At 45.2% G+C, this 25,032-nt stretch overlaps 3 protein-coding genes across 3 annotated transcripts; all 3 read left to right on the top strand.

Moving 5' to 3' along the window:
• Positions 1–158: 158 nt before the first annotated feature.
• On the top strand, positions 159–5,782 carry copb2 (COPI coat complex subunit beta 2). Its single transcript, XM_085930944.1, has 22 exons — positions 159–325; positions 702–839; positions 938–1,024; positions 1,104–1,230; positions 1,312–1,460; positions 1,598–1,744; positions 1,844–1,943; positions 2,042–2,184; positions 2,281–2,480; positions 2,548–2,658; positions 2,750–2,838; positions 2,925–3,031; positions 3,134–3,277; positions 3,417–3,547; positions 3,624–3,831; positions 3,911–4,021; positions 4,218–4,432; positions 4,506–4,644; positions 4,744–4,881; positions 4,968–5,045; positions 5,131–5,271; positions 5,365–5,782. Exons 1-22 carry the CDS (start codon positions 323–325, stop codon positions 5,458–5,460), a joined length of 2,802 nt encoding a protein of 933 aa, XP_085787070.1. The 5' UTR covers positions 159–322; the 3' UTR covers positions 5,461–5,782.
• Positions 5,783–5,955: 173 nt separating this feature from the next.
• LOC147046003 (segment polarity protein dishevelled homolog DVL-3-like) lies at positions 5,956–16,572 on the top strand. Its single transcript, XM_085930945.1, has 15 exons — positions 5,956–6,537; positions 8,226–8,295; positions 10,056–10,168; positions 10,362–10,471; positions 10,593–10,728; positions 10,931–11,021; positions 11,136–11,205; positions 11,453–11,592; positions 12,127–12,203; positions 12,277–12,344; positions 12,564–12,713; positions 13,712–13,843; positions 13,919–14,086; positions 14,151–14,348; positions 15,037–16,572. Exons 1-15 carry the CDS (start codon positions 6,377–6,379, stop codon positions 15,384–15,386), a joined length of 2,034 nt encoding a protein of 677 aa, XP_085787071.1. The 5' UTR covers positions 5,956–6,376; the 3' UTR covers positions 15,387–16,572.
• Positions 16,573–16,913: 341 nt separating this feature from the next.
• On the top strand, positions 16,914–23,282 carry LOC147046002 (AP-2 complex subunit mu-A). Its single transcript, XM_085930949.1, has 13 exons — positions 16,914–17,029; positions 17,280–17,399; positions 18,675–18,796; positions 19,499–19,764; positions 19,860–19,942; positions 20,099–20,104; positions 20,183–20,318; positions 20,385–20,529; positions 21,401–21,520; positions 21,641–21,776; positions 22,008–22,105; positions 22,188–22,299; positions 22,369–23,282. The coding sequence occupies exons 3-13, from the start codon at positions 18,723–18,725 to the stop codon at positions 22,501–22,503; spliced, it is 1,311 nt and encodes a 436-aa protein (XP_085787075.1). The 5' UTR covers positions 16,914–17,029; positions 17,280–17,399; positions 18,675–18,722; the 3' UTR covers positions 22,504–23,282.
• Positions 23,283–25,032: the final 1,750 nt, after the last annotated feature.

Below are 25,032 nucleotides of genomic sequence, written 5' to 3'. Positions count from 1 at the left end.
GTATTTGTAATTATAAATAATTCATAAATATGGTCCAAAACATCTATTTATAACTATATAAAATCACTTTTATTGTTGTAACGTGTTTGAAACTAGGTCTATCATAACCATAACCCTAGATATTCTATTTTTAATTGCAAATATTTTTGATTTGTCTCGTTGCTACCCGCCACGTCACAACAATCGTTCTCGCTCCAGATCTCGCGGGATTTGTCTTCCCGGAACTTCCACGTCAGTGTCTATTGCCCGTTCACTCAAATCGCGACATTTGGCTCGCGCAACACCATTATCTGATCTTGTGTCGAAGAAACGGTGATTGAAAATGGTCAGTAAGGCTTAAAGTAGAGCTTGTCATTATTTCTACGCAGTTTTTATTTTTACTATGTTGATTTGTTTGTCTGGTTTTCGCAAAAACAAGCTATTCTCGGTAGCAGCTTAGCGGCTAGTTAGCTCTGGTGTGCAGAAGATCGTCAGATGTCAAAATTTGGCTGTTTAATTGTCAAATGTTGTCTAATAACTTGAAATAAAGACTAATACATGTTAATATAAACAACCTAATTAACTGTAGCACATTTTTGTTAAATGTTTACGTGTCATGAATGTCAGTGTCATGACTGAACGCCAATCTGAAATGTATTGTAACGTGGTCATCACCTTAAATGTTTTGCTCAGAAACGACATTTGTGTTCTCAATTTTTCAGCCGCTGAGGCTTGACATCAAACGGAGGTTGACAGCCAGGTCTGACCGTGTGAAGAGTGTGGACCTTCACCCAACCGAGCCATGGATGCTGGCCAGTCTATACAACGGCAGCGTCTGTGTGTGGAACCACGAAACACAAGTAAAACATGCATGAGCAGTATTTTTTTACGATATTAGACAACCGCAACTGAATAAACTGAAAATATAACATTTGATTTCTTCATTTTTTTTAATCAGACACTGGTGAAGACGTTTGAAGTGTGTGACCTCCCCGTAAGAGCATCCAAATTTGTAGCCAGGAAGAACTGGGTCATCACTGGAGCAGTAAGTCTTGCAATGCTGTCTTCCACCTGCTTTTCTCAAACTTTTCTTACAGAAAATGTTTTTTTCTCTCCCTCAATAGGATGACATGCAGATCCGCGTGTTCAACTACAACACCTTGGAGCGCGTTCACATGTTTGAAGCCCACTCTGACTACATTCGTTGCATCGCTGTCCACCCAACACAGCCCTACATCCTCACCAGCAGCGGTAGGCTTGTCCTTGTAATCAACACACAAATGTCTTTCTCCAGCAGTGCGCTTCTTAAACGCTCTCCCTATCTTGATGTAGATGATATGTTGATCAAGCTATGGGACTGGGATAAGAAGTGGTCCTGCAGCCAGGTGTTTGAGGGTCACACGCATTACGTCATGCAGATCGTCATCAACCCAAAGGACAATAATCAATTTGCCAGCGCCTCCCTTGACAGGACTATCAAGGTAAGAACCTTGCCTGCCATATAGTAGCTATGGATCTCAAAGGCTTGTCGAAATGTTCCTTATTATTCCTCGTCAAAATATTCGGGGGCTACCGAGCGTGTTAAAGCTCATTTAGTCGTGTCCTTGTGTGGTTTCAGGTCTGGCAACTGGGCTCGTCATCTCCCAACTTCACTTTGGAAGGCCACGAGAAAGGGGTCAACTGCATCGACTATTATAGCGGAGGAGACAAGCCCTACCTGATATCAGGCGCTGATGACCGCCAGGTCAAAATCTGGGACTACCAGGTACCATTGTAACTGACCAATACTAATTCAGCTGTTTGAATGACTCATTTGTATTTCCTACCCCTTTGCATAATTTGTTCTTGGTTACCTCCACTCCAGAACAAGACCTGCGTTCAAACTTTGGAGGGCCATGCCCAGAACGTCTCCTGTGTCAGCTTCCACCCGGAGCTCCCGATTATAATCACCGGGTCAGAGGATGGTGAGCTGGAATATATATATATCCTCTCTCTGTTTTGTTCTCTTCCAACAGCTTGACTGAGCTTTGCCTCGCATAACTTTGATCTCCTCTCGCTGAAGGTACGGTTCGCATTTGGCACTCCAGCACGTACCGCCTGGAGAGCACGCTCAACTACGGAATGGAGCGGGTGTGGTGTGTATGCGGTCTCAGGGGCTCCAACAATGTAGCTCTGGGCTATGATGAAGGCAGTATCATCATCAAAGTGAGTACAAGAGCATAGTTGTCATCATACATTTTCAAATTCTTGATAGTAGCACATACATTTCTTCTGTGTTCAATCTCGACTACTTCTCCGCAGGTTGGGCGCGAGGAGCCGGCCATGTCGATGGACACCAGCGGCAAAATTATCTGGGCCAAGCACAGTGAAATACAGCAGGCCAATTTGAAGGCCATGGGTGACGCCGAGATCAAGGACGGGGAGCGGCTCCCGCTGGCTGTGAAAGATATGGGCAGCTGTGAAATTTACCCTCAAACCATCCAACACAACCCCAATGGGAGGTACGCTGTCATTTCAAGTTCCCCTCCCTCTGAGAGGCCTGCTCTCACTTTGCGCTCTCCCTCGTAGGTTTGTCGTGGTGTGCGGAGATGGCGAGTACATCATCTACACCGCCATGGCTCTGAGGAACAAGAGCTTTGGCTCAGCGCAGGAGTTTGCTTGGGCACACGACTCTTCTGAGTAAGTGCTCCATTATGAGTCTGTCTGGGATGGGCCACTCCTCAATAGATGTGCGTCATTGTTAATAGGCTTCTTTTTTTTTTTAAAACAGATATGCCATTCGAGAAAGCAACAGTGTCGTCAAAATATTCAAGAACTTCAAAGAGAAGAAATCCTTCAAGCCCGACTCTGGAGCTGAGGGTAACGGCAATGCTAAGCTGGGGTTCAGAGATGTAATCAATGACAGTAGAAAATGAAAACAATGCCTTTTTTGGGGGACCCTGCAGGTATCTACGGTGGTTTCTTGCTCGGGGTGAGGTCGGTGAACGGTCTGGCTTTTTACGATTGGGAGAACACCGAGCTGATCCGCCGCATTGAGATCCAACCTAAACACGTAAGTGCGCTTCTCCTAGAGCAAGTCATGAGCAGTCTGTCTTGGTTTGAGTCTCAACCTGGTATTCATTCATTTTTATTTTTTTTTTCCCCCCGTGTGCAGATCTTCTGGTCTGACTCCGGCGAGTTGGTCTGCATCGCAACGGAAGAGTCTTTCTTCATCCTTCGTTACATGGCCGAAAAAGTCGCTGCCTCGCAAGAGAACAACGAAGGTGTGACAGAGGATGGAATTGAGGATGCTTTTGAGGTTTGTGTGCTTCCGGCTTTTGAAACACACGTCTTAGTAAAAGCCATTCCAAAAAAAAAAAAAAAAAAGGATTCGAAATCTGAGTCCAACACACCCATACATTTGCATTTGTAAGTTCCTGGATCTCCTCTCGGCTCAGGTCCAAGGAGAGATCCAGGAGATTGTGAAGACGGGACTCTGGGTTGGTGACTGCTTCATTTACACCAGCTCCGTCAACAGACTCAATTACTTCGTAGGAGGCGAGATCGTCACCATTGCTCACCTGGACAGGTCAGACATCCCTTTTCATTTTCAAGACAAACGACAGTCATTTAAAATGCCCCCCCCCCGCCTCTTGTCTGCGCAGAACCATGTATTTACTGGGTTACATACCCAAAGATGACCGCCTGTACCTGGGAGACAAGGAGCTCAACATTGTCAGCTACTCCCTCCTGGTCTCCGTTCTGGAGTATCAAACTGCTGTCATGAGGAGAGACTTTGGGATGGCCGACAAAGTGCTACCCACAATTCCTAAAGAACAACGGACCAGAGTGGCACACTTCCTGGAAAAACAGGTTAGGACTCATCACCTCCTGTCGATAGCAGTTATTACAATAATTGATGGCTTTTTTTTTTTTTTTTCTGGCTTCCTAGGGTTTCAAGCAGCAGGCGTTAGCTGTGTCCACAGACTCTGAACACAGGTTTGAGCTGGCCTTGCAGCTGGGAGAGTTGAAGATTGCCTACCAGCTGGCTGTAGAGGCAGAGGTAACTTTTGAGAAGACTTTTGTGCCTTGAAATACATATGTGTTCAACTTGTGTCTCTGATGGAAGGAGTTAAAAAAAAATGTCGCTGTCTAATTGTGTTGTTCCACCATTTGTGTTCCAATAAATACTTGGAGTGGGTATTTGACATAAATTTCTAATTCTCTCTTTTTTTTTTCCGTCTTTCTTTCACTTGTAGTCTGAGCAGAAGTGGAAGCAATTGGCAGAGCTGGCTATTAGCAAGTGCCAATTTGGCCTGGCCCAGGAGTGTCTGCATCACGCACAGGATTACGGCGGCCTACTCCTCCTCGCCACCGCCTCGGGCAACTCCCCAATGGTGGGCAAGCTGGCCGAGGGTGCCGAAAAGGACGGCAAGAACAATGTGGCCTTCATGACCTACTTCCTGCAGGGGAAGTAAGTGTTCCTCGTGACTCAATATGTGACTGATCACCGGCCAAAATGTCACTCTGCCGTCATTTCCTCACAGACTGGATCAATGTTTGGAGCTTTTGATCAGAACCAACCGCCTACCTGAAGCTGCATTCCTGGCACGCACATACCTGCCCAGCCAGGTGTCCCGTGTGGTCAAACTGTGGAGGGAAAATTTGGCCAAGGTCAACCAGAAGGTGAAGCGCGGTGGATTACTGTTCAGTTTCGTGTCGCAAATTTGAACCCTGCTTTCATCCATTGTCTTTCCTCATATCGTTATTCCAACACGCTTTTAGGCTGCTGAATCCTTAGCAGATCCTACAGAGTATGAAAACCTGTTTCCTGGTCTGAAAGAAGCATTTGCAGCTGAGGATTACCTCAAAGAAAATTGCTCAGGCGCCACCAGGCCAGCCAAAGATTATCCCCTGGTCACTGTGAGTTGAGGAAAATATACAAAGTGTAGTTCCTAGTATTAAATGTTAAACAGGTCAGAGTCACGTAACCGATTTTTTTTTTGCAGCTAAACGAAGACCGGAATATTATAGAGGAGGCTCAAGGATACCAGCCCCAAGAGATCTTGCAGCTTTCTGCTACTGAGGTTTGTCGGCGTTATCCAACCACTCTGCTTTTATTTGCACTTTTGTTGAACTTGGTTCATTTTTGTATTTTTATTACTCTTGCAGACAGAAGAATGCGAAGACTCTCCTTTAGTGTCGGTCCCCGTAATAGCAGCCGAGTCTCTAGTCATGCCTTTGGAGCCTGAAACTGTCCCTCCGCAGACTCAGGAGGAAATCCCAGAGTTATCCCAGTCGGAAAAAGATAAGGTCAAATTTCTCATTCTCATGCTCTGATTTATTTGATTTGGTTCTCTCAATAAGGAGCTGTTAAAAAAAAAAAAACAATGTCTATGTGCACAGGTTCTGGAAGAGCTGGAAATTGACCTGGATAATTTGGAAGTAGATGACATCGACACCAGTGATGTTAACTTGGATGATGACTTTCTAGAGGACTAGAGATCTTCCTCCAATTTTGCTGTCGACCACCTCGAAGTTTATTTAAAAAAAACAGAGACCAAACACCCTTGCTCCCTTTTTGTACTTAAAAATGTTGTATTGTCCACCTACAGATTAAAATAGATGACCATGAGATCAGTAATATTTTATCCGCTGAGGAATAGTAGACACGTCTTTCAGACTCCATTTTGTACACCATTTATTGACTGTTGGAGATCATTTCTCTTTATTGCATTGGCCTATATGTTATGTTTATTTTTTGCCTTGTCAATGATGAAAATCTCGGAGGATTCAGTCCAATAAACTGCGGTTGCTGTACATATTTACCTTTGAATTAATTCTGGATAGTCATGAATGCATTTGTGGGTGGGAAGCGGTCGAAGGAAAGACTGAAGTCGTAAAAAAAACGTTGTCATGGAAATAACTCCTAAGGTATGCTGTATGGCAAAGCAAAACTAAGTGCGAGAATACCGTCAATGGATTGTTGCAGTTCTCCTCCTCTCCACTAGGGGGCGTACCTTTCAGACTGCCTTGGATGATTTGGTGCAGTTTCGTGTGCAACCAAACTGCCGAGAGTACCGAGCTTGGTAGCGAGGCAGGGTAGACGAGCGAGATTTTTTCTTTTCTTTTTTGAGTCGTCTTCCATTCTTATTTTCTGTCTTTTTTTTTAACCCTGTCGCCAGTTAAACGTGCCGAAAATAACCCTGCGTAAAATGTACGAACCCTTGGCCGTTTTTACTGCGCTGGCGTAGAAAAGAAAAGCCATCCGAATCGGACGGCCAGGGAGAGCCGGGGAGGGACCACGGCACATCCGCCGCTATCACCACGGGGAGTCGGGGCCCGAGAGGGAGCCTGCCTGCCGGGGCCCTTGGCTTAATGCGACCTGCCTGCTTGTTCGCCTCAGTTGCACTCCGAGATGGGGGAGACCAAAATTATCTACCACCTCGACGACCAGGAGACACCCTATCTGGTGAAACTGTCTGTGCCAGCGGACAAAGTCACTTTGGCAGACTTCAAAAATGTCCTGAAAAAACCAAATTACAAGTTCTTCTTCAAATCTATGGACGATGACTTCGGGTAACTGTTTGTTTTACGACGTTGTTTTTAGACTGTCATTCTTGCTGGATTTCAGAACGTTAGTGCTGCGAGACTTGCCAGCGGAGTAGCCAGCTGGCTTGTCATCACTTCACCTGGCTGACGACCACTTGCGTTAGCTTTCCTTTGTTAGCTGCTAGCGGCTAGCTAGCGCATATGTTTAGCGTCCATAGCGTTTGTTTACATTGCTCATGAGGCTAGCCTGCGCCGCTCGTAGCTTATGGTAACGCCGTCCAAATGGGACTTTGGGCAGTTTCTGGATACCACGGCAAAAGTTTCCATTACCATTAAAATGCCTTTTGTTACGGTGTGGGCTGACATACGCTGGCTAATAAGCAGTTTCGAGCGTCACCTATGCCAGTAGTTGGTGAATATGTATGGATAGCTAGTGCTAACATGCTAACGTCAGAGGTAGTGTCTCCAGCGGGCCCATATGGAAAGCCCACTGAACGTTTATTTGATATACGTACAACTAATGCGATCTAGAAATCACTGTGGTCCACAAGTCTGTGGACCTCTCCTCGCTTTTTTTTCCCTCAGTACATGCTGGCTTCCACTACTATATGACTTTATTTTGCACTACTAGAATGCCTATATCTTACTCCTGTAAAAATTCACCTTTCACTACTGTATGACATGTCTGCACACTTGTAATGTGCACTAGCAGAACTTAGTGATTGTTTTCCACGACTAGAATGTGAAGTTTCTGCATATAAATAGAGAGACACACAACTGTCAGCACCTGGGGAGGGGTCACGTATGGTCAGCTAATTTTAAAAGGGTAATATCAGAGGGGTAACTTGTAGTTAAAGCTAGTTTGTCCACCCGGCCGCTGCTGTTGTTGTCCATTAGTCGGAGGAATGCAGAGTTGGACTTAGGAATGCACCGTTCATCACTCTGGCGGATTTATGGCCGTGTCCCTTTTGTGTTAAACGTGGAAAAAGTGTACATGTTAGCGGTCCCCCAGACAGTCCCTTCCAAATAGTAAAGTGAGACCTGGTCTGTTGAAATATTTGCGCTACGAGTTGTTTTTGGTCAAATTCAAATAAGGGAGGGGCAGCAACTTGGGCACATTTGCAAAGGACTGCTATTCATTTTGGGAAAGGTAAAGGGATACTCTGTAAATACACCTGCAAATCAAAACAGTACCACGATAACAAATAGCAAGCCAAGCCGTCTTAGTAGCAATCAGATCAAATCCAGTTGTCTGAGGCAGAAGATCATTTCCAGTCCATTACTGTATTCATCTATTGTGGATGAGAGTTTAATCCACCGCAGATGTTTGGACATGAAGCAGCTAAATGAAAGTCAGGGATTAAAATGTTGGCATTCCCACCGTTAAGTAAAATGGCACCAGTATTATCAACTGACGGACAGTATTATCTATCTGTAGCTGCTCTTGTATAAACAATGCAGTGATTCTCAAACATGTCACCACTAGGTAACCACACAAGAACAACTTGGTATGCAAGTTCCCTCCAGAATCAGCAACTCAATACAGTTCAGTTGGATTTCAATTTTAATTCCAATAGGCTTGAATTGGATCTTTATTAACCGTTTTGAAACATTTATTTAGGCCCATTGCCTCAAAACCAGCTTCAGATTTGATTGTTCTCGTGCTTTTTTTTGCTGTGCCGGTTTACTGATACTCTCCTTTGTTGTGTTTGCAGGGTGGTAAAAGAGGAAATATCTGACGACAACGCAAAACTACCCTGCTTTAATGGACGGGTGGTGTCATGGGTGAGTTCAAATACAACAATCTATCGTAGTCATGGCTTTTGCGCAGAGCTCTTACCGCATTTTTGGTCTTCAGTGGCAGTTGTGTGCGCTTATAATAGAGCCTTTTCAACTTCTATCGCGAAGATGTAAATCATGGACATGAATTGGTTTCATCATGGAAAAGCCTCCAACTGGAGAGACAACAAGTAGACTCCAGACCTCCACCAACGCCAAATATTGATGCCAGATGATGGTGGTGTAATTGTGAACGATGCAGAAAACAACAGAGGTTTTTAATTCCGCTCTTGATAAAAAAAATAAAAATATTCAATTTAAGTGTCATTCAACTCGGGAACTTCTGGACAGAGATAAAATAGCACATACTGCTTCTTGCTTTGTACTTGTTGAAGGTAGTAAAAAGTCTTTTCGTCATTTTGGTCGCTCACTAACATTCCAGCCTCCGCTTGCTCAGGAATATGCGCGTGCGTGTGTGTCCCATCCTGCTCATCTGTTCCTCTGCAAGTTTCTATCTTAACCGTTCAAACTTTTGAACTCTGTGTCCGCCCACTTCTTGTTGCCAGTATTCGTTGTCCAAGTCCAATTGCAATTTCTTTCATACAAATGAAGTGTTTATGTGACCGCAGCCTACTTTTTGTGCCACGTTTGGCACACCTCGGAGCGAGAGTTGCCAAACAAAGGAGTCCACGCCCGCGTTGGATTCTCCGGAGCTTGTATGAGAAAACAACTAAATGAATTGCGTGGTCCTTCTCCAGGGCCCTGCGCATCTTCCTGCTAATATCATTATTGCATAATGAATTCGGCAGCAGTGCACAAGCAAGATGGCTGCCAGTTGCGTTTCCATGGGATTTGTTAGTTGCCGCCTAGCATTTTTTTCCCCAATGGGCTGCGGCGTTTAGCCAGCTCGAGTCAATGCAGGCAGCACATTGCGCTCGCACGTTTATCCGTTGCGAAGTCCCAAGCCACTTACTTGCCATGACAAAAGAGGCATCTGTTTACCAGGACGCGGCCTCACTTTCTCCCATCTTGACTTTGAAATTGGATTACCGACAAGTGAAATCACAGGACAAAATTCGTTGTTTAAAAAAAGAAAAAGAAAACTCAGAGAGAAATAGTTAGTGAGCAGGGAGATTCTACTTGTTCATGCTAGCATTCTACTCATCTCGTTAATGTTGATCGTCAGGTTAGGATTGCAAAGCTTATCTGTGTTTTCCTTGGACCTTTCACGCACATTATGATGTCTGTCTTGATTCGATATTCCACAGACCGCAAAATGTTATTTCCGTTCTAATGTATCAGCTTGTTTGTCTCCTCCGTCTATTGTGTTGTTGCAATGACTCGATTGATGGCCCTCTTGGGTGCAAAGGGGGCTCGGCCCGCAATCGCCGTAGCGCAGCAGCTGGCCAACACCCTCCGGCGCGGCCTGCTTCGTTTTACTGGCAGCGGATTTTGACCATTCAATTATTTTTAATGGGCCATCTTTGTGCACATCAACTGACCTCGTGAATGAATCAAATCAACATGTCCCCTTTTAACGGACAAACTGGAACAAAGGATCCGGTTACAACTTGCAATGACTTAATGCTGTGTTTTTTGTTTTTTTTTTGCTCTCTGGCCTGTTCACGTTTTATCTCTGATGTTAAACGACTAAAGCAGCTCATTTGTCACGCTGACGTTAAGCGGCTTCTTGGGAAAAATCCAAATTCCACCAAATTGAAGTTGTCGTCGTCATATAAAGTCTTGCTTTTTTTCCCCCCTCGTAGCTGGTTTCGGGAGACGGCCCCCACGCAGATGCCGGTTCGGTGGCAGACTTGGAGGCAGCGCCCCCTTTGGAGAGGACGGGAGGCATCGGAGACTCTCGACCACCTTCTTACCAGTTAGTACACGAAAGAGGATATTGCACTTTTATCGTTTTGTTGAACGGAAAGATGCCGTGTGTTGACATGGTAACTGAGGCTCTCGGTCTTTCCTAGAAAACCGAATAACAGGAGAAACCAGACAATTGTCTATAAAGAATTGCATATTGTTATCTTGACGTCTGTCTCCTTCAACTGTGTCTCCACCCGCAGTGGGAAAGCAGCAAGCGGTCGGGACAGTTTGGACAACGACACGGAGACGGGCTCTGTGGCGTCGCAACGGAGAGAGAGGGACAAGCCGAGACGCAAGCACGGTGACCACGGTCAGGATTAGCACTACTGACAATTTCAGAGCAGAGAAAACTTTTTCATTTGTACATTTTTGGATTGTCTCAACGAGCCAGGACGTTCGACTCCTCTCCTGATGCTTTTTTTCTTCCGTAGGCGGTCGGCAGAACGGGTTCTCGTCTCGGCCGGCGGGGCGTGGCGGGCCCGAGTACGACAGCTGCTCCTCTTTCATGAGCAGCGAGCTGGAGTCCACTTCCTGCTTTGATTCCGAGGATGACGACGCTACCAGCAGGTGACAAAACGTTTGGTTCAACCAGTCAACGATTTGAAAAGAATCGGCATTATATTCCACTTGACCTCAAATTCAGGTTTCCGTGACGTACTGAAAATGATTTCAATTGAATTTCTACGATGGGTTGCCATGATTATTTATGAAGTGGCTATTGTGGAAAAGCATTTCCACCCGGAGATATATTTCTCATTCTCTTTCCCAGGTTCAGTAGCTCCACAGAACAAAGTTCCTCTCGTTTAATGAGACGACACCGCCGCCGCCGACGGAAACCCAAAGCCTCCAATCTGGACAGAGTGAGACCACACAATCCACCACATACAGTAGTTCTTCACTAAGTTGCAGCAACGTGATACATTTAGCCGTTCTCACCCCGCCCCCCTTTTTATTTTTATTGTTCTCATGTCCAGTCGTCATCGTTCAGCAGCATAACGGACTCCACCATGTCTCTCAACATTATTACAGTTACTCTCAACATGGGTAAGATACCAGACAAAAGAAATAAGACCATTCATTGACAGTGTTTATAAATCCATTGATACAATTTTTTATATATATATATATATATATATATATATATATATATATATATATATATATATATATATATATATATATATATATATATATATATATATATATATATATATATATATATATATATATATATAAAAAAAAAAAAAGCTCATCGGTGGTCCTTATAATAAACATGCTGTCATATTTCCAGAGAAGTACAACTTCCTGGGCATCAGTATTGTGGGCCAGAGCAACGAGAGAGGAGATGGCGGAATCTACATCGGCTCCATCATGAAGGGCGGAGCTGTGGCTGCCGACGGACGCATCGAGCCCGGGGACATGCTCTTGCAGGTGTGCGGCTGCGTTTGTTGCAAAATCCGCCCAATGTCTGTCAGGTTTGCGTTCGGCGCCTGCAAATGAGGCCCAGTCGAGCGAGAGCAGTCGGCTTCGAAACAAAAAAAGCCGCGGAGAGGTGATGAAGCTAGTGCCTCGTAAGCCATATTCCATAAAGTCAGAATCATCTCGGGCTACAGATGAATCTTGCGACGTGTACTGGCAATGAGTTGTCATTCCAAGCGACTGTGCTTCTCCCCACAGTCACTTGAAATATAGCCAGTCCCACCGATGCAAGCCTCCGAGGTTAGGTTTTAACTCTGGGAAATAATTTAGCGGTGAGCCTGTTTGTGTTGTCATAATTGGATTGGAAAATATTTTCATTGGGAGATGCTGCGCTTTGTGGTTTTTGTCAACCATTACAGTTGGATTTTCCTCGGTCAAACTATCTGGCAACCACGTCTAAATATTATGATCATTCGCCCACAAATAATGAAAAGCCAATTTTGGAAGTATTGAGCAACAACTCTGCTTGTTTTTGGTTCCACTCAGGTAAACGACATCAACTTTGAGAACATGAGCAATGACGATGCAGTTCGAGTGCTTCGGGACATCGTGCACAAGCCTGGGTAACACAAACGTAAAATCCTTCCTATGCCTTTGCTGCATTGTTAATGTGCAATCATGTGTTTTGATTACCAGTCCAATAACTTTAACCGTGGCTAAATGCTGGGACCCGAACCCGCGGAGCTGCTTTGCTCTGCCGAGAAGTGAGTGCTTTCTTTTGCTTTCTTTGCCTGTCTGGAAGTCGATATTTTTTCAATATTCGATATTGCAAACGATTCACAGCACCACACCAAACGAAAAAAAAAATATGTATATGGGGCTGATGGTTGTTAATGAATGATGAGCTCATTCTGTTTGTCAGAATACATCAAGCTACGTTATTTGAAGCAAATCAATCATTTTAAAACCATTTGATCCCGCAGGTGAGCCCATCCGACCTATTGACCCTGCGGCGTGGGTGTCGCATACTGCAGCCATGACCGGGGTGTATCCTGCCTACGGTATGAGCCCCTCCATGAGCACCGTCACTTCCACCAGCTCCTCCATCAGTAGCTCCATTCCAGAAACGGAACGTAAGTATATTCTCATTTATAATTCTAAATTATAACACACCCAATATGAGGCAGAAGCAGTACAGCTGGTTAATGAAACTCTTAATAGTTCCTATGCACATTGACGCAAAAAAAAAGAAAAAAATTCTCCTCCAATTTCGAACGCCTTGTCTCTTCCACACCCTGAGCGATAAAGCCACATACCCTCAGAAGCGTTGGAGAGCCCATCCCTAAATTGATTCCAGCAACTAGTCTGGGCTCCACATTTGTCTGCGTTCAGAGTTTGACTGTGCTTCACAGCTAGCTTCCATCTGCTTTGTCAAAAGTCAGCCATAACTCACCACTTTCATCTCCCCTGCAATCTCGCCGAGGACTATTTCACTCTGAATCCTATTTGTCCTTTGACACTCGATGAACAGATTTGTTGTTGTTGGCCTTTTTTTTTTTTTTTGGTCATGCGTGTTTTGGATGGGCTTTCAAGGGTGGAAAGATGCTTGATTATTTTAAGGCTTGAACTTGCATTCGTGCTATTTGAATCACTTAAAGCACAAAAGGTGAAAGATCTCGGGCCAGGAATGGTCTCTTAAGATTGCATCAGTCAAAAAAAAAAAAAAAAATCACTCACAAAAGCATGATGATGCAATCTTAAAAAGCTACAAGTGCTTAAAGGGTAAGATTTTTTTTCTTTATGCACATACATGAATGAATTAATGTGTCAAGCCAGAAAGCAGTTCAAGTGTAAAACGCTTCAAACAGTTGCCGTTACTTTCATCTCGGTGAGATGCACTCCACTCAAAAAATAAACTCCGAGGAACGCTGTGTCTGTGTTTTTGAGAGGACGTTCAGTTCAAGCCGTTATTGAACAACTTTGGACTTCAATCCAAGTGTCCAGACACAGGGAGGGCCACGGTAGCGCACATATTATTTATGATGATTTCTAAAACAGACCAGCGTAAGCATCTAAAATTGAAAAGAGGAACAATGTGAATAAGCTCTTTTTTTTTTCCTCCCCCTCCTAGGATTTGATGACTTCCACCTCTCCATACACAGCGACATGGCAACAGTCGCTAAAGCCATGGCCTGTCCCGAGTCGGGCCTGGAAGTGCGAGACAGGATGTGGCTGAAGATCACCATCGCCAACGCCTTCATCGGTACTGTCCGGCGGGCTCGGTCGGGGAAGCCGGTCTTGGCGTTGAGCTTGAAAGGATTTGCTCGTGTGGTTCTAGGCTCCGATGTGGTGGACTGGCTCTTCCATCACGTGGAAGGCTTCACAGATCGCAGAGAAGCGCGGAAATACGCCAGCAACCTGCTTAAGGCCGGCTACATCCGACACACCGTCAATAAGATCACCTTTTCGGAGCAGTGCTACTATGTGTTTGGAGACCTCTGCGGCAGTAAGTGGGGGGAGGAAAAAGAAAAAAAAGAATATACGTACTAGAGTACGTTGTCGCCCTACAGATATGAGCCACCTGTCTCTCCATGACCACGACGGTTCCAGTGGGGGCGCCTCAGACCAGGACACCCTCCCCCCTCTGCCTCACCCCGGCTCCGCTCCCTGGCCAATGCCCTACCAGTTCCCTATCCCTCACCCTTATGACCTTCCGCAAACCTTCCCCGGCGGGCCAGCCGCTGGCAGTGCCGGTAGCCAACACAGCGGTGAGTTCAGAAACTTTCAAGGTGTGGTTGAAATCACACTTGCCATGAAATGCAAGTCCACTTAACAGATCGGTAAAGGCAATTCTAAAGGCTTTGAGGAGGACGTGGTCAGTTATGCATCAAGTAAAAACTGATGTCTGCTCTTTGAATCCAGGATTGAAAGCGGTGAACTGTTTTTATACTCCCATCTGCTCAAAGAACACAGCCTGCCTCTGTCAAATATTTTCTCTAGCCTGGATCTCTTAAGACTTGGATTTAAATTAATCACCGCGTAGGAGTGGAAAGTCAGACATTGTGGTTTGTGCACATTAACAGCAGTATTTACCGAGAGCGCCGCGCGTCTTACGCATCCCGGCCGGCCGGCCTGCTGTGGTCCCAGAAACCTCTGTTTAATGGCAGAGTCCAGTGCTTCAGAAAAAGCTTGATACATCAAGTTTTGTTGCGTTTGGGAGATTTCACGCGTCGTGCTATTGTTTTTGCGTTCGAGTCATTCAAGAGGCATCCACTCAAATGACTGGCCTTTGTGCAGCCATAAAAGGAAACCTTGTAATCTGTCAAAACGAGGTCAGATCTGCGGGGATTTACTCTTTAGTGGCACAGCGACGGGACGGGAGCGAGCAAGCAGCTCTTGTTTGCGGCTCCCATCGAGTCAATGATTTACATCTGCACGCACTCCTCTGTCCCACAGAAAGCAGCGGCTCAAACTGCAGCAAAAACGAGGGCCGCAAATCCGGCGGCAGCGGAAGCGAACCGGAGATCAGGAGCCACCGAGCTCCCAGCGAGCGCTCGGCGGCTCCCCCCAGCGAGCGAAGCGTCCGCAGCTCGCTGAGTCACCGCAGCGCCAACTCCCACTACGGCCAAGGTCTGGTCTACGGCCCCCCCGGCCTGCCCCAGCAGCCGCCTCATCTGCTCGCATCCGCCCCCGGAGCCCCCCCGGGTAGGGAACTGGCCTCGGCCCCTCCCGAGCTCACCGCGTCGCGACAGTCCCTGCGAATGTCGGTGGGCAACGCCGGCGAGTTCTTTGTGGACGTGATGTGACCCGGGTCGGAGGGCGAGCAAATCAAATTGTAGCAGATTGGGGGAGCGGGGGGGGGGGGGGGCAAGTTGTTGCCGGTCGGCAGAGGCAAAGCTTGCAGCAGCTGCATTCCGAGGCCTCCCGATTCCTAAAAGCATGGATGCAACCAGTCCTGTTGTGTGTGCTGTGAGAAAAAAAAAATGTTCCGCCTCTTTTGTGCATTTCTTCTTAGTCATTGTGGCCATACTTTCTTCAGTGAAGAAACACTCCTCCTTCCGCAGTTCGCTCAAAACGGCACCAAAGGGCCCGTCAGTCAGTTTCCGCCTCTCAGTGGGGAAGAGTTTTAGTGCAAGAGAGGGAGAGGGAAATGGTGGAAAACAGACAGATGGGAAGGATGACTCAGCGGTTTTCCTACGTGGATGTTTTTCATTTTGTTTTTCTCTCCGCTGCCTGTCTTCTCTATCTTAACATTCTTTGACCCCATTCCCCCTTCTTCCCCCACCAGGGTCAGATCTGAGGGAGGAAAAGGGGGGGGGGCTCTTAGCCTCCTTCACTAATAAAACACGACGTCAGCTTGAACACTAACTGTTAAATTGTTCATACTTAAATGTTTGCTTGACTTGCGAGAGAGAAAAAATAATTGGAGAATCTCGGTCGTTCTTACAGTCAGAATGTTTGATCATGTCTGTTGGTTGATCACAACTGATTTTATTTTACAGTGCAAAACATGAGCCTCAAGTTCTGTTCATTTATACACGACGTTAATTCTATTTCTATCTGTTAACCCAGGGGTGTCAAACTCATTTTATTTCGCTTCTTTCGGAGGGCCATTATGACTGTCAACCCAAATAAATGTATGAGCACCTCATATACAGTAAAAGCTACAAAACAAACTGACAAATAACTCGTTTTCAAATCAGATGAGTAAAAACTGGTCAAATATTTAAAAAAAAGATATAATTGAAGACAATTTGCAATTCTAGTAAATACACACGAATTTGATGCACAATTTGTCTTTGCGGGCCACATAAAATGATGTGGCGGGTCATATCTGCCCCCCCGGGCCTTGAGTTTGACACCTGTGTGATAACCCAAGCATTTTTAGTTTGTCTTGTTGCGATGGATAGTAATAAGAAAAATCTTACCATGTCTCTCACACTACTCGTTTATCAAGGAAATGCCTTTTTATTTATAAATATAGTTTTATGACTTCATGACTCTGCGTTGTTTGTCTGCATGTGGTTGCACAGACCAGATTTATAACAAAAAGCAGGAATCCAGCACATCCTGAAAATGACTTCAATGAACATTTTTCCTCAGAATAAAATGTCAGTAAATATCAAATATCTCTTCATTTGGAAGATGTGGTAAATTGAAAACTTTAGCAATAATACCCAAGGAATGGGCTGAACAATTTGAAGTTGTGATGCTTTGATTTGGTCAAGTGTGAGGAAGAGTTACTTACGTAAGTATGTCAAACGTCTCTATTGGGAAATGATGCATTTATTTATTTGTCTTTCTAGCGGGCGTAGAGCACCCCCTAGCCTCAGTGTAGCGCCACCTTTGGATCCTTATTAAAATACTATATCTTTTTTTGGGGGGGGGGACTTATAAAGCAAATTGGGAGGGGTGAAACGTGGAAGCCTGTGGAACGTGGGAATCTTTGGTATGTGAGAAAATGGCTGGATTTTGAGAATGATTTGATTGGGTTGCGCAATGTGGAAAAGAATTACACCGCTTATTAATCAAAAGAAATAATTTGGTTGCAAAACGTTAACCGGTGAGGTTTGCGGCTTATCGCGGCCAGGCTTGGGTGCGGTGGTTTTTTACTCGTTTCAGCAGCCGCGCCTTTTCCTGCCTCGGCTGAGCGTAAAACCGGCGGGTGTGGGTCAGCTGACACTTGTGTTCTCCACTAGAAAGGAAGGAACCCACAACCCAACCAGGCAGCGGCTGTGTCAACCGGGAACCTTCCACTTCAAGCCAGAAGCGGAGGCCGAACGGGGCGACTGACTGGTGGCGTCCGTGAAAGAACGAGGGTAAATTTACCGCAGTCGAGGTTTGACGGTCGAAGGAGATGAATGACTTTTGTCAATAGATTTGTGGCTACCCGGTGAGACACTTATCATTCTCGGGTCGTGCTAATGTTAGCAATGTTAGCTGGCGCTCTGCTAGCTGGCGGCAAGCTAGCAAAGGGCAACAAGGGTGTAAAGGAACTGCGGAGGTTTTTCCATTTCAAATTAAAGGTGTACGTTTCTATTGAGCGCAGTGTATTGTGCTAGTTCAGATTTTTATCATTCATTCGTTCAGTTTTCGACACATGCACCCTCTCTTAATTTGACTTTTAAAAATAATTTGGGGGGGATTGGAATACCGGTCACCTTGTCACGATTTTATTTTCCTGCAACCGGAAATGGCTACACGGTATGTGGTTGTCTTGACTACAGTCCAAAGCTAAATTAGCTAGCTAAGACTCATTTTTCGGTCTATTCTCATCCATCACTTTGATCAAAGATGAAGGTCAGACCTACATCCTCGTATTAACCTGATGCAGTTATTTTTCCAAACACTCCGAATTCAGCTGTAATTCCGTAGTCAGCGCGGAAACGAGAACCGATATGAAACATTCATAAACGTAAGGAAATGGGCCGAATAAGCAGACATCTTGACTTGGGCCGATATGGAGACCACCGAAGTCGACTCGTGACATGGTCATCGCAATCTTCGTCAACCAAGGCGTTGCAATAATCCTGCAGGAAAATATTTTCAAATGCGTAGTGACGTTGTGTTGTTTGTCGAATCGGTGCGTTTTATTTGAAAAAGCTCTCCTGCAGGAATTCCAAGCATGCCCTTCGTCTTTGCTTTTCCAGAATCTTCATTCAGGACACCACTTTGTCTATTCGAAATCCCAATCTGGTTGGTGTCACCGTGCCCCATACTGTTTACTGCTAATCTGGTGTTAGTCTCTTAGAGGAAGTAAACAAGTTGTCACTGAGGTGCAATTGGTCATCATTGTTTAGCACAAATAAAATGTTGAACCAGTCTGGCATGCGGTTGTGCATTTGTGTAATCTGCATGTATGTTTAACATTTTTGTAATGTCACATTTTTCAGTCATTATTATTTTTTTTGATTATTCAAGCATTTTGGAAACTGAATCTCTATGCTCCTACGTGAGTGTGTGCAGGGAGGGAGGGGGGACAGGGACAAATGTCTCTCTGTAATGATGGCTAATGCTAGCTTTCACCCCCCCCCCTCCTCTCTCTTTCACCCCTTTCCTTCCTCTCTTTATCGCCTGTTCGCGTGTCTCCTCAGGAAGAGTTTGGTTTCATCATGGCTTGTTGGGTCTGAGGAGCAGCCATCATGATCGGAGGATTGTTCATCTACAACCACAAGGGGGAGGTCCTCATCTCTCGGGTCTACCGAGATGATATAGGGTAAGAATTTGATCAGCCGTTGAATTTACTGGCAAAAAAGCAATGAGGCTTAGTTTAGACTTCCTCCTGCTTCTTTTGGAACATGGTAAGTTAATGCCAGGCGCCTTGCACTTTCCTAATTCACTGAAAGACCCAATAATGCCGCTCATATGACCTCATGATCAACACCATGTGTCTGTCTGTGTACATCATACACAAAAATGTGTCTTGTGCATTTTTGCCACTCTTCATCCTCTTTTCCTCTCTATCACAATTTTCCTCCATCTGTCCATATGGGCCCATGTAGGAATAGGTAAGAGGAACGGAACTCATACCTAACAAGCATGGACCACTCTCCCTTTTCACCTTTTCCCTCTCATGGACATAAACCAAGTGATCCCCCTCCCCTCCCACAACAACCTAAACTCGCATGCCACCTTCAACATTTTTCAAGCATGAGTCACGTGCTGTGACGCAGACTGATAAAAAGGTGCCAGGTAAATTATAAACAGAAAAGTGCAGTAGCATGGAGTCTGCGCACGGCGTATGGGCCCACACTTGACACAAAAGCAAGTTTTTCTTTGATATTTGCTGTCTACCGTTCAATCCAATGAAAATCTCGCAACAGATTTTCCCAACCTTTTTTAATGGTGCGCATAAATCACTTTTGTTGTTTAGCTCTTTGCCTTTTACTGGTGACCAAAGTATTCCTTCACATTGCAGGCGCAACGCAGTGGACGCGTTCCGCGTGAACGTGATCCACGCTCGACAGCAGGTGCGCTCGCCGGTGACCAACATCGCTCGCACCAGCTTCTTCCACGTGAAGCGCTCCAACATCTGGCTGGCGGCCGTCACCAAGCAGAACGTCAACGCCGCCATGGTCTTTGAGTTCCTCTACAAGATGTGCGACGTCATGACCGCCTACTTTGGCAAGATCAGCGAGGAGAACATCAAGAACAACTTTGTGCTCATCTATGAGCTGCTCGACGGTAATGAATCCCTTTAAGGGAGCAGTGAGCCCCCCCCCCCCTCCTAACTATTGACAATCCTTACCAGTAGTTGCATTTTGTGTTTGTTCACGCAGAGATTCTGGACTTTGGTTACCCCCAGAACTCCGAAACTGGAGCTCTGAAGACCTTCATCACTCAGCAGGGTATTAAGGGACAGGTCAGTGCCCTCTGTGAACTTTTAAAATGTTACCGCATTCGTCCGCAGCGCCGATAACTGACTTTGGATGGGGCTCAATGGTATGACATGATTTTAACACCTTTTTGTGCTATTGTTCATTTCACATCTGGTCCGGATTCCTACTTCCTGCTTCAGCACCAGGTAAAAAACAAAAAAAACCGAATATATTTTGTCTTGCCCTTTGTCAGTTTGTGACCAGCTTTATGCCATTGTCCCCAGACAAAAGAGGAGCAGTCTCAAATCACCAGCCAGGTGACTGGGCAGATCGGCTGGCGTCGCGAGGGCATCAAATATCGCCGCAACGAACTCTTCCTGGATGTATTGGAGAGCGTCAACTTGCTGATGTCGCCACAAGGTTGCGTTCGTCAGAACCGTTGCGCGTGCTGAGTCGTCGACGTGTTCTGAACCGTCTTGAATTCAGGTCAGGTCCTGAGCGCCCACGTGTCCGGCCGAGTGGTGATGAAGAGCTACCTGAGCGGAATGCCCGAGTGCAAATTCGGCATGAACGACAAGATCGTCATCGACAAGCAGGGCAAAGGCGGAGCGTCCGACGATGCTGGGAAGAGGTGAGCGGCCCGATTTTATTTTCACCAACCTAACCAAAAAAAACAGCAACACTTTGTATGTCCATGTGTTGTCTTGATCACTTTCTAACAAGACAAAATGTTCTATTTATTTGGATTTTTTTTTTTTCCCCCTCCCTTTCTTTTTTTTTGTGGTGGGGGGTGCATCTCTTCTTTCTGTCCCTGTCTTTCTTTTTCTATGTGCTGTACCTCAGTGATTTAGGGGGAGGAAGGTACTGTACTGACATGAATCCTCACTAACACACATTCCAAAGACACACACACACACACACGACACAATCTAGTTGGTTCCTGACATATTTGGACCAACAGGGCTTTTTTTATGATTTTTGTTGTAGACAATATTGGATATAAGTTTTCATTTTCATTCCTTTATTCAAAGGCTGGATGTTATTTTCAGGTACTTGAGACAGCTGGATTTGATTTATAGTTGGTATGATTTATTTAAAAAAAGCAAAAAAACAGAAGTACACATGTACTTACACAGCCCTATTTCAAATCTATGAATGAAATCCATCTCCAAATACTTCTGGACATGACTACACTTCTCATACATGCACCTCATGCGTTGATGGCCCCTCCGTCCGTACACATCCTCCCAACACCTCTGCTGCCTGGTCTTTGTTTCCTCCCCGTTTATACGTTTGTTTTTGAGCCCCGCCTCGCTTGACTTTTTAACCGGGTCTGTGGTTGAACACCATTAACCTCTTACCATCGTTTTTGTCTCAGAGCCAGCAGTGTGTGTGCGTGCGTGACCTCATGGTAGACAGTTGTCATGCTCGTTTCGTGTAGCGCCGCAGGAAAGCGCTACGGCGACCCCCCGTGTGTACACTAACACCGTTTTCTCCGCCAGCGGGAAGCAGTCCATCGCCATCGACGACTGCACCTTCCACCAGTGCGTGCGCCTCAGCAAGTTTGACTCGGAGCGTAGCATCAGTTTCATCCCCCCTGACGGAGAGTACGAACTCATGAGGTCAGTTGGGGAAAAAATGGGTGTTCTGAATATGAAGAACGTTTTCCAAGTCACTTGCACATGTCAACGAGACTTCGATGAGAAACAAAATTACATGAACTTCTCCTCTACCACTCGCAGGTATCGCACCACTAAGGATATCATCCTGCCGTTCCGCGTCATCCCTCTGGTCCGCGAGGTTGGTCGCACCAAGCTGGAGGTGAAAGTGGTCATCAAGTCCAATTTCAAGCCATCGCTTTTGGCCCAGAAGATCGAGGTGAGAACTTGAGACTCTGATCAAATGAGTACATTGAGATATATAAAAAAAAAAAAAAAGAAGTTTCTACTTGTTTCTTGCCAGTCTCGTTTTAAGCATCAATGAGGCTGTTGTAATGAAAACGGTGCAGCAACACGCGTAGATGTACTGTAATTCTTTATCCACAACAATGAGATTATTATTTTTTTTTTTATTAATAGTTTAAAATCATTCGGGCTACTTTCCATTCAGGTCCGCATCCCGACGCCCCTCAACACCAGCGGCGTGCAGGTGATTTGCATGAAGGGAAAAGCCAAGTACAAGGCCAGTGAGAATGCCATTGTCTGGAAGTGAGTCCCCCCCCCACACACACACAGACTCGTACAGATTTTAGCCCAGTTCCGACTGACACGTTGCCGTTTCCCCGTGTAGGATCAAACGCATGGCAGGAATGAAGGAGTCTCAGATCAGCGCCGAGATCGAGCTGTTGCCCACCAACGACAAGAAGAAATGGGCCCGACCCCCCATCTCCATGAACTTTGAGGTAATGTCATTTCTGGAGTCTAAATCCCCTGAACTCTGAGCCCACCCTGACTCGATGTTTCCTCCTCAGGTGCCCTTTGCTCCGTCTGGCCTCAAAGTGCGCTACTTGAAGGTGTTTGAGTCCAAGCTCAACTACAGTGACCACGACGTGATCAAATGGGTGCGCTACATCGGCCGCTCGGGCATCTACGAGACGCGCTGCTGAAGTGGAACGTCGCAGCCGCCCCCCCCATCCATCCTTTTACTGAATTTCACAGTTCCTCTTTGTCTCTCCGCTCCCATTTATTCTTAGCGCTTCTCTTATACGCTCGCCTCCTAACTAGGTGTTGGAGATTGACTTGACATCGTTGAAAGAAAGAAAAAAAAGTCAATATGGCATAATGCCCGGATATATGCAAAATGTGAATTATTGTATCGTATATCTCGTAGTGATGAGTAAAGCAGGCGCTAAGGCAAGTGCAGCAAGGGGGCGCTGTTGTGTTCATTCAGTGTTATTGTTCTGCTACCACGTGACAGAAATGGACTGGAATTTGTCCTGCGCCACTTCAACATTAGAATTCTTCTCTCTGGTAAAGATGACGTGTAGCTGTTGTGGTTTCACATGAATCTTGGTATAGTTCTTGTGTATGAGTAGTCCACCCCTTCAAAAAAATGTCCCCTTCTGTATTGATGCCCACCTCAACTGCACTCTAAAGTGACATTCCAGACTTGATGAGCTCAGCAAGTTGGCGACCCCGCCCCTTTTGTTTTGATTTTTAAAAGGAAAAAAAAAAAACAATTGTTCCTAAATGTATCTAAAGCACTAAGACCAACTTCTTCCAACGTTACTCTATCGAAAGGTGTCGGCAAATCAGGCCCCTCTCCCTGCACTATGATTTAGAGGTGATGTCTCCCCCCTTGTGTTCACCTTTCCACTGTCCACTTCATATTTGTAGCCCTGGTGATCGTTCGGTCCAATAAAATCTGACTGTGTATCCCAAAAAATTTTTGGTTGCCATGGTCTTTTTTTTTTATTTTTATTAAAAGCCTTACTATACATTGTGATTTTCTCTCTCTTAAAAAAAGCGTGTGTTTTTTTTTTAACTAAAAAATTGACATATTACAGGATAATTCTTTTCTAAATAGAAATCCTCTCTCTCCAGGTTCATGCCTTATTATACATTGTATTTGTTTTTTTTGTTTTTTTTTACTAAAAAATGATAATACATTACCCCCCCCCCACACACACACACACACACACACACACACACACAAAGAGCCTTAATATACATGGTCATATGGTCATGGCCTATTTATATAATCACACTTATTACATTGCGTCCAACTAAATGTTACCAATATATATATATATTTTAAATCGGGAGCGATTACAAAAGTGACTTGACACTTGCAAAAGTTCAGTGATGCCTGATCTTACAATAAACGATCTTTTCCTTCGAGCCGATAAAACCGGAAGTGTTCGTGTGTTCTGATGTAGTGATGTGCATTCCATTTCTTTTAAGTGAACTGAATCTTTAGAATCAGTTCACTCAAAACATTCGTTCAAACGGATCGTTCAACGTTCAAAAATGCCTCACCCCCACTTTCTGATTGGCTGTTTGATCTGTGACGTCACTCGGACACTATTAGGTACACCGCCATTTTCAGGTGTACCTAATCACAGGCCACTTCATTAGGGAAAAATCATGGTCAAAACGTAAATGAAAGTGAAAAGTGCCACACCCGCCCTCACCCCCACTTTCTGATTGGCTGGTTGATCTGTGACGTCACTCGGACACAGGTGTATCTAATTACAGGTAATTAGGGAAAAAGTTTAACTGAAAGTAAAAAGTGCCACACCCGCCCTCACCCCCACTTTCTGATTGGCTGGTTAATCTGTGACGTCACTCGGACACTCTATTAGGTACACCGCCATTTTCAGGTGTACCTAATCACAGGCCACTTCATTAGGGAAAAATCATGGTCAAAATTTAAATGAAAGTGAAAAGTGCCACACCCAAACAACCCCCCACTTTCTGATTGGCTGGTTGATCTGTGACGTCACATGTACACAGGTGTATCTAATTACAGGTAATTAGGGAAAAAGTTTAACTGAAAGTAAAAAGTGCCACACCCGCCCTCATCCCCACTTTCTGATTGGCTGGTTAATCTGTGACGTCACTCGGACACTCTATTAGGTACTCCGCCATTTTCAGGTGTACCTAATCACAGGCCACTTCATTAGGGAAAAATCATGGTCAAAATTTAAATGAAAGTGAAAAGTGCCACACCCAAACAACCCCCCACTTTCTGATTGGCTGGTTGATCTGTGACGTCACATGTACACAGGTGTATCTAATTACAGGTAATTAGGGAAAAAGTTTAACTGAAAGTGAAAAGTGCCACACCCGCCCTCACCCCCACTTTCTGATAGGCTGGTTGATCTGTGACGTCACTCGGACACTCCATTAGGTACACCGCCATTTTCAGGTGTACCTAATAACAGGCCACTTCATTAGGGAAAAATCATGGTCAAAATTTAAATGAAAGTGAAAAGTGCCACACCCAAACAACCCCCCACTTTCTGATTGGCTGGTTGATCTGTGACGTCACATGTACACAGGTGTATCTAATTACAGGTAATTAGGGAAAAAGTTTAAGTGAAAGTGAAAAGTGCCACACCCGCCCTCACCCCCACTTTCTGATTGGCTGGTTAATCTGTGACGTCACTCGGACACTCTATTAGGTACACCGC

This window comes from Syngnathus leptorhynchus, chromosome 14, assembly GCF_054491065.1.
Source record: "Syngnathus leptorhynchus isolate UIUO chromosome 14, UIUO_Slep, whole genome shotgun sequence".
In the NCBI taxonomy this organism is placed as follows: Eukaryota; Metazoa; Chordata; class Actinopteri; order Syngnathiformes; family Syngnathidae; genus Syngnathus; species Syngnathus leptorhynchus.
The sequence above is the reverse complement of the archived record's forward strand: the minus strand, read 5'-3'. Positions and strand labels throughout refer to the sequence as shown.